At 37.7% G+C, this 13,976-nt stretch overlaps 1 protein-coding gene across 8 annotated transcripts in view; it reads right to left on the bottom strand.

Annotated features, from left to right (window-relative positions):
* Positions 1–13,976, bottom strand: part of MYO16 (myosin XVI) — a 483,589-nt gene that overhangs the window by 99,330 nt on the left and 370,283 nt on the right. For all 8 annotated transcript variants that reach the window (XM_056555738.1, XM_056555737.1, XM_056555733.1 and 5 more), the window contains one exon: positions 4,424–4,499. In XM_056555738.1, the coding sequence (XP_056411713.1) occupies positions 4,424–4,499 (76 nt within the window). The remainder of the gene's footprint in view (positions 1–4,423; positions 4,500–13,976) is intronic.

Genomic DNA, 13,976 nt, shown 5'->3' with positions numbered 1-13,976 from the left:
TCTCAGTTTACCATAAAATGTACGGCGAACCCCCCCAAAAAAATTTTAGGGATGAAATTTTAATGAAAACCACAATTTTGCTAATTTTGGAGGGTTTTGTGTTCACACTATAGACTTTACGGTAAAAATGACATGTGTTCTTTATTCTGTAGGTCAATACAATTAAAATGATACCCATGGCTAGATACTTATATATTTTTGTACCGCTTAAAAAAAATCTAAAACTTTTTGCACAAAATCAGTATTCTAAAATCACCCTATTTTGACCACCTATAACTTTTTCATTTTTCCATATATAGGGCAGTATGAGGGCTCATTTTTTGCGCCATCATCTGTACTTTTTATTGATACTACATTTGCATATATAAAACATTTAGATAATTTTTTAATAATTTATTTTCATAAAATGTGACCAAAAAAGCATTTTTGGCTTTAAAATTTTTTACGTTTACGCCATTCACCTTACGGGATAATTAACATTATATTTTGATAGTAAAGACCTTTACTCACGTGGCAATACCAAATATGTTTATTTAAAAAAATTACGCTTTTTGGGGTAAAATGGGAAAAACGGGCAATTTTCATTTTTATTGGGGGGAGGGGATTTTTCACTTTTTTTTACTTTTTATTTTAACATTTTCAACTTTTTTTTAAACACTTTTTATCTATCAACTTTTTTTTAAACACTATCTATAGCAATCCTTTGATTGCTAATACTGTTCAGTGCTATGTATAGGATATAGCATTGATCAGTATTATCAGTGATCTTCTGCTCTGGTCTGCTCGATCTCAGACCAGAGCAGAAGACCCCGGGAGACGGCCGGAGCCAGGTGAGGGGACCTGCGGCCGCCATGCTGGATGATCGGATTGCCGCGGCAGCACTGCGGGCAATCTGATCATCCATTCAAAGTACCGCACTGCCACAGATGCCGTGATCTGTATTGATCACGGCATCTGAGGGGTTAATGGCGGATGTCCGCGCGATCGTGGATGTCGGCCATTATCGGCGGGTCCCCGGCTGCTGCTAGCAGCCAGAACCTACCGTGTATGATGCGAGCACCGTTCCGATGCTCGCGGTCATACAGAGGATGTAAATGTACGTCCTGGTGCGGGAAGTCCCGCCAAACCAGGACGTACATTTACGTCCGTGGTCGTTAAGGGGTTAAAATTGTCATCTTCTGACCCCCGATAAAAATTTTTTTCCATTTACGGGGCTGTATGAGGGCTAATTTTTTTGTGCCGTGATCTGAAGTTTTTTATGGGTACCATTTATGTATTGATTGGACTTTTTTTATCGCTTTTTATAAATTTTTTTCATGATATAAAAAGTGACCAAAAAATAAGCTGTTTTGGACTTTGGAATTTTTTTTTGCGCGTACACCATTGACCGTGCAGTTTAATTAACTATGTATTTTTATAATTCGTACATTTCCACATGCAGCAATACCACATATATATATTTTTTTATCTACACTGTGTTTGTTTGTTTTTTAAATGGGAGGGTGATTCTTACTTTTAAGATTAAATGGTCTTTATTACCTTTTTTTTCTTCATTTTTTGCATGTTATAGCCCCCATAGGGGACTATAACATGCAGTACATTGATCTCTCATACTGTTCAATGCTATGCCATAGCATAGCATTGATCAGTGTTTTTGCAGCTTGACTGCTCATGCCTGAAGGCACCCTCCTTGTGTCCTCCAGCTGTTCGGGACATGGCGATTTCCCACTGAGCTAACCGGCACTTATTAGCCTGACACAGCGATCAACCCACACGCTATTAGCCACGGGTCCCTGCTGTTGCTAGGTGCTGGGCCCGACCCGCTATGACGCAGGGCTACGGCGTGGCCCCGCGTTATAGAAAGGGAAAGGACCCAGGACGTATGTATGTCCTAGGTCGGGAAGTGGTTAAAAAATGCTTTTGTAAGCGGGTTTCCAGGGTTTTGCTTATGTGTGATTTATTTATCAATTTGATACATAGATTGCACGTGAGCAAAAGTAAGTTAAAAAAAATAGTCATATAAAAGCCATACGTTTAAAAAGAATGATAAATCTCCTTCTATATAATCCCTCATCAACTCCTGCATTTCTCAGATATGAGATATACTGACAGGGCTCCAATTACTGAATGATAAAAGATAAAACCATTGATTGATACTTTCCTAGGTGAATGATGAATATATAATAACTACAGCAAATTGGAGCTCAGCTAAGCAAGACAAGCATTAATATGATCAGCATAGCCTCCTAACCATGGTGGATTATAATCATTATTCTTATCAGAATTCACTGCTCCGGAGGGCAGAGTTCCAGATCAATAAATATGCAGCCAATATTCCTACACATGATGTGTATTTGATATTTAAATAGATTTAACAAGTATAGTTCCTATTGTTAATTATATTAAAAAGATGTATGTATTCAAATTCTTATTTATCTTTTTTTTTTCCAATAGTAAATGTTTATGAAAGTTTTTCGGTACAAGATACAGAAAGTAACAAAATAATGAGGGAGAAATTCCCTCAATGAACATGGACATGGAACTTTCATGAAGAAATGTTAACATCAGAATATATGGTAGAGTCGAAATGCTGTCATACAATGAAAATAGTAAAAACAAATGCTATAGTCATGAGATACATATTCTTATGATCATTATTATTAGTATTAATATTTATAATAATGATAGTAATGTCCTCTAGTTTCACATGAATGAACCCACAAATGGATTATTTACCAGATAAAACAGAAGCTTAAAGCGACTGAATATATATATATATATATATATATATATATATATATATATATATCATTTTTATCATTTGGACATTTCCGCACGCAGCGATACCACATATGTTTATTTTTATTTACACTGTTTTTTTTTGTTTTTGTTTTGTTTTTAGGGGAAAAGGCAGCTGATTCAAACTTTTATTAGGGAAGGGGTTAAATGATCTTTATTCACTTTTTTTTTGCAATGTTATAGCTCCCATATCTTTTACATTGATCAATGGTTTCTCATAGGAAACGATTGATCAATGATTCTGCCGCTTGACTGCTCACGCCTGGATCTCAGGCACTGAGCAGTCATTCGGCGATCGGACACCAGGAGGCAAGGTAAGGGTCCCTCCTGCTGTGTCACAGCTTTTCTGGATGCCGCGAATAAATATAAAAGCGTAATGATTTTTTGAAGGTGAGGAGGAAAAAACAAAAACATAATGGGCTGAGTCCTTAAGGGGTTAAACATACAATTTTTTTTGAAGTTTGTGATTTTTTTTTAAATAAGTACAATAATAGCAAAACTCGTAACCATGGGTATTATTTTAATTATATTGGCCCACAGAATAAGGAAAACAAGTCAATTTTACTGGAAAGTGTACAGCAGGAAAACAAAACCTCCCAATAGTTGCTAAATTGTGTTTTTCTTTTCAATTTCTTGGCCTGGTCCTTAAAGGGGTACTCCGGCCCTAAGACATCTTATCCTCTATCCAAAGGATAGGGGATAAGATGTCTGATCACGGGGGTCCTGCCGCTTGGGACCCCGCAATCTCTCATGCAGCACCCACCTGTGTAAGCTGCACATAGCTCTGAAGGCTCCGAGTCTGAAGCCTCATGAGTACAGGGCCGGAGTATTGTGATGTCATGACTCCGCCCCCCATGTGACGTCACACCCCGTCCCCTCAATGCAAGTCTATGGGAGGGGTCGTGATGGCAGTCATGCCCCCTCCCATAGACTTGCATTGAGGGGGCGGGATGTGACATCACACAGGGGCGGAGTATTGACATCACGATACTCCGGCCCCATAGTCTTCAGACTCGGAGCCTCCAGCACTGCGTGCAGCTCACACAGCTGGGTGCTGCATGAGAGATTTCGGGGGTCCCCGGCGATCAGACATCTTATCTCCTATCCTTTGGATAAGGGCTGGAGTACCCCTTTAAGGCCAAAATGGGCTTGGTACTTAAGGGGTTAAAAACTGATGTGCATGATGCAAAGGCTGTAATTTCTTGCACAAGTGGTTAATCAATGTGCCACACTTAAGACACAACACTTTTTTGGGGGGAAAAAAGTGGCAGGAAAAAAGAAAATACATTGATAAATATGGGCTATGCTGTACAATATCATACAGAATTAAATCCATAGATTTAGTCATGTAAGATCCCATGGGTGACCTCAGACCACCGCTGATTTCCAGGATGGCAGAAAACTTTTTAGTACTGCTTAGATATTTCTGTTGTCACCACATTCTAAGCAGAAGCCCAAGGATATAAAATAAAATCAAAACAATAATTTATGGTAAGCTTGTTGTAGAAAAACATGATCTTAATATATTACTACTTCTCTGTCTAGAACCGCTGACGGAAAACACATAAAGAAAAATGTATTAAGTGTTTTACATCATAATAATAACTAATATAATTTAACTTACTTTTCAAGGCAAAGAGAAGATTCTGAGACAATACATCTTTATTTTTCTCAATTGCTCCAGAAATGTCATATGTTACCTGGGGGGAACAAAGTCATATAACAAATAAAATATCAGCTCTTGTTATTAACCCAAATCTTTTGAAGATAATTAAGAAAAAATGTCAACATGTGATTTTATACAACTATTATTGTCATTACTACTCTTAAGGGAATAATTACAGTTGTGCCTTGTAGCAATGCAGAGATTACATGGAACAGCCATGCTTAAAATGAGATTTACATGCCCCTTAATGCCCTTTCAATGATACCTTTGAAGAAGCTGTACATTTGGGATTCTAGGAAGGCATAGACATATGTTTCCCCAGATATTCCTCAGGTCATATAAAAACAATATTTACAACAATATGAATGGCCATTCTAATGCAAAATTGTTTGCTTAGTGAAAAATATTGAACATTTGTACAGGCTTATTTTCTTACATAGTAGTAAAGAAAACATTGTACTTAAAGGGGTACTCTGCCCCTAGACATCTTATCCCCTATCCAAAGGATAGGAGATAAGATGTCTGATCATGGGGGTCCCACTACTGGGGTCCCCCGCGATCTCCCTGCTGCAATCGGCATCCATTAAGAGCATTAGTTGCAGCACCGGAAGCTCGTGACGTCACGCCCGCGCCCCATTCGTACCATCATGCCCCCACTCATAGACTTGAATTGAGGAGGCATGGCTGGGACGTCACAAGTGGGGCCCCGGCACGCAGCAAAGTTCACTCCGTGCATCGGATGTCTGGAGTGCCGCAGCCAAGATCGTCGGGGGTCCCCAGCGGCGGAACCCCCATGATCAGGCATCTTATCCCCTGTCCTTTGGATAGGGGATAAGATGTCTAGGGATGGAGTACCCCTTTAAAAACAAAAAAAAATGGTGCACATTTTATAGTGGATTGTGATGCAGATTTTAAATCTACAATTTATTTTAATGATATAATCCTCGTGGAAACATGCAGAAAAGTGATTATTTTTTCAACTCTGCAAGTTATTTAAAAAAAAACGTGGATTTATCACTGTGGCTTGGCATTTCCCACTGAAGTTTAGTCGTAATCGCTTGCTTTGGTATCATAGTTTTTTCTTATTGTCCTCTAAAACTGCCCAGCAAACACATCTTCCTCCTTAAGCCACTGGGTGACTCTTACTTATGACTGAATAAAGAGTATAAGCCTATTCCTTAGTATGTGATGAGATTATTCTATGTTGCGTTATTATCTTCCTTCTTGAATGGAGTGGCAGGTCAAACATGCATGTCACTACTCCATTCATTCACTGTGTTTGCTGCTGAAGATAACTGAATGGCTCCTATAGAAACTGAACAGAGTGGCCACATGCATGTATTCTCCATTCTGACGGGAGACTTCCTCGTTCTCTAGATCATGGTGGTCTTGGGGTAACCCTGTGATCAGATCATGTGGATAGGGAATAACTTGTGGGACACAACTCAAGGGAGTGAATAGGAGTTTGACTACAAGATTTTTCTACAAGATTTTACAGGATATTTACATTATGTGCTTCAGACCATCTACATAGGAAAGTTGCACTGAACTGTAACTACACTGAACTGTAACTACACACATAAATGGGCCATAACAATGTTTCCTTCTAAGCACATGTGACATGCATAGTTGTCTAGCTAGTAACTAGTTAATAACATGAATCATCATCTGAACTATTTGAATGTATTTGTAGAAATTGAAATAAGGTATTTTGTACAAATCTTAATTTAAAAATGCATTTGACATGTGTGTATATATATATATATATATATATATATATATATATATATATAAATTGTCTCTTCATGAAGAGGAAATTGGCTCTTCATATTAAACAATTCTCTTTTAAAGAATATTAGCACTAAAAAAAAAAAAAGATCACAATGTTTCTAATCTTGTACTGCTTAACCCCTAAAGAACTGGGCCAATTTTTTGAAGGGAGGTTTATTTATTTACTCATCACCTTCTATTAGGCATAACACTTTCAATTTTCCACTTGTAGACCCCTATGAGGGCTTGTTTTTGTGCCACCAACTGGACTTTGTAAAGACATCTATTTTACCACCAAATCTACTTCGCACTTTTCAGCACAAATGACACATTGGCCCTCATTTACTATTGCAAACCCGACATGCTATGTCGGGTTGTGCACCAGATCCTGACGCATTGCACCGGAAATTATGTCTGCGCCAGAATTTGTGCCAGAATTTGCACCAGAAAACAGGAAACAGGCCATCAGGAAACAGGGACGTGGTTATCAAAAAGGGGCGTGTTTCTGACATTTTCACAAATAGCCAACATATTTACTAAGGTTTCCACAGAAAATGTGGTGGATTTCAGCTGAGGAAGACCTGACAGATCAGAGCATATGTAAAACAAAAGCAAAATATGGGGAAAGTGGAAAATGTAGGGAAACATTAGTAAATACCGTGGAAAAAAATTGTAGGGAATTGTAGGGAATTAAATTAAGTAAATCAGGGCCAATATCTTTATTCTGTTGGTCTGTACGACTACAACAATATGCAACTTGTACATTGGACATTTACACACGCGGAGATATGACATATGTTTATTTTTGTTTACATTGATTTATTAAAAATAATGGTAAAAGGGGAGTGATTCAAACTTTTATTAAGTATTAACTGATAAAAGGGCATACAAAGAATCCACCAAGTCCAAAAGAAAGGAGAGTGTTAGTCAGTGACCAAATAACTGAATACAATACCTGTCAGAATCTATAGGGTTAAAAGGTTCTGACAGGTTCTTTATTTGCTTGTGAGGACACCAATGAGTGGTGAGATTTGGAGGATGAGGATACAGATGAGGATATTGATGGTCCATCTGTATACAAGTCAAGACCTCTTTACTCTCAGGTTGTGAAGGGTGTGGTGGCCCCTCCTAAAAGGGGGGTTACTATCAGAATCTATAGGGTTAAAAGGTTCTGACAGGTTCTTTGTTTGCTTTTGTTGCCAGGTTACACCTAGCTGTCTAGATGGTCAGCCGACCGCTTGATGAGAGCACCTGTGAGTTGCCTATTTAACCTGGCAGTTGGCTCTCAGTCTGCACCTGTGAAAGTCTTTTTGCTTCAGTAGCTAGCGTGTATTCCCTACTTCTCCTGTATTACCTGGCATCTTTGACTTTTGGCTTTCATCTCGACTTCTCTCTGGTATTAGCGACTTGGTACTTTGACTTCTCCTGGCTTTGACGCGGTTAGTTCACTCTTGACTATTGTGTGAGTGTTTAGTCGTATTTTGTTAGTCTGTCTGTTATCCCACTGTCCCTGGACCTAGTCAGTGTCATTGTAGTTTATTATTTTGACAATTACTCACCTTACGTATACAGGAAGGGACTGTGTTCATGGTTATGGATCTGTCATTTAGGGCAGGTACATAAGTAGGCAGGGATAGGGGGGAGCAGGCATGATTATTGTGCACTCATTCCCTGCCCTATACATGTCAATACCTATCTAGAGTCACTGAGCAACACATGAAAAAAGCTTTATTAAATATATACCTCAATGTTAAAATGCACTTAAAAGAATCAGCAGCAAACTTAGATATCCTCTCCTACAGCATAGATCAGAGGGCGGAGATCAGCAGAACCAGATATAGGAGATTGTGGCTATAGGACTATTGATGATGGTGTTGAGTAGGATTGATGAGCTGGAGTGGAGGTCACATGTTTCCTGGAGAATGTGAAGCTCCACTCTGCATCTAGACCCTGTTGCAGAAAAAGTCTCTTATGTCATTCAGATAAGAGAGAGGGGCTGTAGTGAACATGCATGAAGCGGGAGAGGATCTCTTGCCACAGGAATGGAGGAAGGAATACTAGAACCTTCCTATCTCTTCTCAAATGCGCAGAGATGAAAATTGTCATATTGGCAATGCCGAAGATAACTCTACAACCACCAAACAGCATTTTAATAAGGGTCAACTGCATTATTTACCAGTATAAACAGGTAAGTGTGGGTGATCCTGGTGTCAAATTGCCTTTAAAGGGAATGTGTCATCAGAAAGTTACCTATTGTTTAAATATATATTTCAAAATAATCATGAAATCTTGCAGTTTTCATTCTGGCCATTAAGTCTAAAACTAAGATTTTTGTTATGTGCAGATTTTTGTTCCATACAGTCCACTCCTTATTAACACAGACAGGATTACAAAGAAAGGGGACACCAGTACCAGTATATCACAGGTAGACACAATTGTTGTTCACTGCTCAGCCTTCCCCTTCCTCTAAAATGGCCTTTGCAAAGGTCACCAAGCATACCCAGACACCTTTCCAATTCATATCAATATCTACTGTTGCCTATGTCCATAGGGCTTGCTGTAAAGCATATCTCCAAATGCTGGCAAAAAAACAGCTCAGGCAAGATGGCTTCCCCAATACTGCAGTTTTTAATCTTTTACTGCTTAAAGGGAAACTGACAGCAAAATTACCCTCCCTAACCTGTTTATACCGGTTAATAGTGTGGGTGACCCTGACTAAAATGCTCTTTATCTGAAAAGAAAAAAACTACAATCAGAAAATAGAAACAAATTAAAAAATAAAAAGCATGTTTTAGTATCTCTAATCAGCAAAAAAAATAAAAATAAAAATCTAGGTGATACAATTCCTTTAACCCGTAGAGGTCACATAATGTACCTGCTTGCCCTGGCTGCCTGGTACTTGATCCAACAGGATGTACATGTTCTGCTGCAAATGGCAGACATAAGCAATCCCGCTGATGCCCGCCATTAACCCTTCAGATGCGATGATCAATACTGAAGCATAAAGGGGCCTTTAAGAGACTCATCAGACCACCTGCAGGGTGATCACAGGGGTCCAATGATGTTGTACAGATAAATGTACCAAATTAGTTACCAAATCTAGTGAAAAATAAAAACCCAGTCTGATAAAATTTGAATAGGGAAAACACCTACAATAGTAAATATGGGCCTGTATGTCCCCCGTGTGCTTTGATTTATACCTACACTCATAAAATATATTATTAGCTTTCTATGAAATTGACCCCAGCGTGCTTCTACAAAATCAGAAAATTAGTTTGTGAACTCCACTTCTATTCAGTACTGCAGAAAATGTTAGTGCTATATAAGCAACATGATATTAAACTAAACATTTCATTTTTTAATTAAGGTGAAAGTTTTCTTAGTTCTTAGTTTTTTAGTGGTTACTGTAATAAATATTTTTCGCATTTTTAAAACACAAGGTTGCTGTAACATTACATTTTATTTAGCTTTGGTATTAACCTTATGGCCACATTGTTGACCAGTTCCTCCAATGTATTCTAAGAAATACTTAAAAATAGCTTGACTGCAAAACAAAGACGAAGACAAGGTTGAACAACACACGTCTGGAATGTATCATGTGACTGTCACGAGGATCCAAGAAATATTAATTAACAGGACTTACATATCCCTCGAAGCCAGACATTTGCTGGCAATTATTTTCAGAAAGTTAAAGTAAAACTACAGTGAAAGCTATTCATGTTCATATTCCCAAAGTAATTCCCACAACTCACATACTAGAAATATATTTTAGAATTTCTAAATTTGACATCATTAGCATATGTAGAACATTTTTCTTTTTGTGTTTTATTGTATTTTAGCATTTTTTTCTATTATTAACAGCATTCTTGATATCAATAGTAGCATAGCTTGTGTCTCATTTTCTTCCATACAAATAACCTAATTGACCTTGTTTTAAGTCAATAAAATCTATAAAAATTCCAGTGAAAACCCGATCTTTCAACCATTGGAAGCTATGTTGTATAAAGAGCAACCAAATACAGCTTAGCTTATGTTTCTCAAAATGCAATGGAAAAGATTGTGACTAGTTTCTAAGGGTAACATAACCAAATTTTCGCTCAATTTTCTTACAATCGTTTACAGTATTTACAATCGTTTTTAACAGCTACATTAATTTGGGAATGTGCAGGGCTCTCCATACTCCATTTTGCCTAGAGTATTGGAAGTATTGGTAAGTGACTACATCCACATTGTATGTAGTTTAATATATCTGAAGATAAAATGTAGTTTTTTAAAAAATATGAAAAGAAGAAGGATCTCTCTAATTATTGTTGCTCGGGAATAAAGGACATGTATTAAGGAAGATAATAGAAAAACGGAAAAGTAAATGTAAATACAAAGCTAGAAAACAAGCATAAAACCTAAAACAAAGGAAATTGCAATAACTGATTTTCACATGCTGTATGACTTCTATAAGTATCTATAAAGACTAAACATCACAGTCTTTCCGTTACTTTCTTATGTCATGTTCTGCACATTCTTAGCAGCAGATTCTTATTAGCATTAGTTTCTGAAAGCAGTATGACACACATGTTCACTGTTGTTTCTGTTTTGGTAAGAATTAGAGATGATCAAACTTTCGGTTCTGCCGATTTGCCGAACTCTGTTCGAACCTTTACTTCACCATTAGCCTAAAAACATGTGTGCAACACTGTCTGATAGCACTAAATGTCCTGTTTAACATGGATAGGTCACATAAGAGTGTATCTACGTACTTCTGAAATTTTTTGTTTTAAGCAAAGTTATTTTCAAAGTTAAGGCAACATGTATGACTATGGTTAAATGGATGGTACCTGGGGGCAACAAATAGGTTGAATAACAACACTCTGCACTTCGAAATGTATTAGTTTTTATAGAGGTATCAAAAATGTATGAAGTTGTATGAAAAGAAGACCAATATTTCTGAAATGTATCAGCTTCATTTATCCTCTGTGTGAACCGTGTTTAAAGTGTCTTTATGGATCTTTAATATAGTTGCTTTAACCCCTTAACGACGCAGGACGTATATTTACGTCCTGCGCCGGCTCCCGCGATATGAAGCGGGATCGCGCCGCGATCCCGCATCATATCGCGTGGGTCCCGGCGCTAATCAACGGCCGGGACCCGCGGCTAATACCACACATCGCCGATCGCGGCGATGTGCGGTATTAACCCTTTAGAAGCGGCGGTCAAAGCTGACCGCCGCTTCTAAAGTGAAAGTGAAAGTGACCCGGCTGCTCAGTCGGGCTGTTCGGGACCGCCGCGGTGAAATCGCGGCATCCCGAACAGCTGATCGGACACCGGGAGGGCTCTTACCTGCCTCCCCGGTGTCCGATCGACGAATGACTGCTCCGTGCCTGAGATCCAGGCAGGAGCAGTCAAGCGCCAATAATGCTGATCACAGGCGTGTTAATGCACGCCAGTGATCAGCATTAGAGATCAGTGTGTGCAGTGTTATAGGTCCCTATGGGACCTATAACACTGCAAAAAAAATGTAAAAAAAAAGTGTTAATAAAGGTCATTTAGCCCCTTCCCTAATAAAAGTTTGAATCACCCCCCTTTTCCCATAAAAAAAATAAAACAGTGTAAAAAAAATAAAAAATAAACATATGTGGTATCGCCGCGTGCGTAAATGTCCGAACTATAAAAATATATCATTAATTAAGCCGTACGGTCAATGGCGTACGCGCAAAAAAATTCCAAAGTCCAAAAAAGCGTATTTTGGTCACTTTTTATATCATTAAAAAATGAATAAAAAGTGATCAAAAAGTCCGATCAAAACAAAAATCATACCGATAAAAACTTCAGATCACGGCGCAAAAAATGAGTCCTCATACCACCCCATACATGGAAAAATAAAAAGTTATAGGGGTCAGAAGATGACATTTTTAAACGTATAAATTTTCCTGCATGTAGTTATGATTTTTTCCAGAAGTGCGACAAAATCAAACCTATATAAGTAGGGTATCATTTTAACCGTATGGACCTACAGAATAATGATAAGGTGTAATTTTTACCGAAATATGCACTGCGTAGAAACGAAAGCCCCCAAAAGTTACAAAATGGCGTTTTTTTTTTCGATTTTGTCGCACAATGATTTTTTTTTCCGTTTCGCCGTGCATTTTTGGGTAAAATGACTAATGTCACTGCAAAGTAGAATTGGCGACGCAAAAAATAAGCCATAATATGGATTTTTAGGTGGAAAATTGAAAGGGTTATGATTTTTAAAAGGTAAGGAGGAAAAAACGAAAGTGCAAAAACGGAAAAACCCTGAGTCCTTAAGGGGTTAAAGGGGTACTCCAGTGGAAAACTTTTTTTTTTTTATGAACTGGTGCCAGAAAGTTAAACAGATTTGTAAATTACTTCTATTAAAAAATCTTTATCCTTCCAGTACTTGTTAGCAGCTGTGTGCTACAGAGGAAATTATTTGCTTTTTGAATTTCTTTTTGTATTGTCCACATTGCTCTCTGCTGACACCTCTGTCCGTGTCAGTAACTATCCAGAGTAGTATAGGTTTGCTATCAGGATTTTCTCCTGCTCTGCACAGTTCTTGATACAGGCATCAGGTGTCAGCAGAGAGAACTGTGTTCAAGACAAAAAAGAAATTCAAAAAGCAAAGAATTTCCGCTGTAGCATACAGCTGCTAAAAATTACTGGAAGATAAGATTTTTTTTTATAGAAGTCATTTACAAATCTGTTTAACTTTCTGGCACCAGTAGATTTAAAAAAAAATGTTTTTCACTGTAATACCCCTTTAAAGTCCACAAGAAGGTGTGGGATTTTCTACTTGTTGTATGGAATACTCAAAAATCTGTAACACATGTGATAACACTAAATAAATGACACCTTTAGTCTTTGTCTTATTTTACCATAAAATGTGCAGCGCAACCCAAAAAAATATTATTTATGAGTGAAAATTGAAAAGAAAACCGCAATTTAGCAAATGTTGGAAGGTTTCGTCTTCAAGCTATACACTTTATGGTAAAAATGACATGTTTTCTTAATTCTGTGGGTCAATACGATTAAAATGATACCCATGTTATATGCCTTTTTATAATAGTAACGCTTTAAAAAAAAATCTCAAACTATTTTAAACAAAATGCCCTATTTTGAGCACATATAACTTTTTTATTTTTCCGTATAAGCGGTGGTATGAGGGCTAATTTTTTGCGCTGTGATATGTCGTTTTTATTGCTACCACTTTTGCTTATATTTTACTTTTTATTAAAGAAAATTGGGAATAAAATGTGACAAAAAAACTACAATTTTGGACTTTTTTTTGCGTTTACGCTTTTCACCGTATGGGATAATTAACAATATATTTTGATATTCAGACTTTTACGCACGCAGCGACACTAAATATGTTTATTGATTGAAAAAAAATTTGCTTTTTGGGGGGAAAATTGGAAAAACGGATGATTTATATTTTTATTGGGGGAGGGGATTTTTTATTTTTTAAACTTTTTTAAAAACTTTTTTTTACACTTTACAATTTATAGCAATCAGTTGATTGCTAATACTGTTCAGTACTATGCATAGGGCATAGCACTGATCAGTGTTATCGGCAATCTTCCGCTGTGGTCTGCTTGATCTTGGACCAGAGCAGAAGACCCCAGGAGATGGACGGAGGCAGGTGAGGGGACCTCTGTCCGCCATAATGGATGATCGGATCCCTGCGGCAGCGCTGTACTGCACTGCCGCAGATGCTGTGATCTGTATTGAT

Source organism: Hyla sarda, chromosome 2 (assembly GCF_029499605.1).
Source record: "Hyla sarda isolate aHylSar1 chromosome 2, aHylSar1.hap1, whole genome shotgun sequence".
NCBI lineage: Eukaryota > Metazoa > Chordata > Amphibia > Anura > Hylidae > Hyla > Hyla sarda.
The sequence above is the reverse complement of the archived record's forward strand: the minus strand, read 5'-3'. Positions and strand labels throughout refer to the sequence as shown.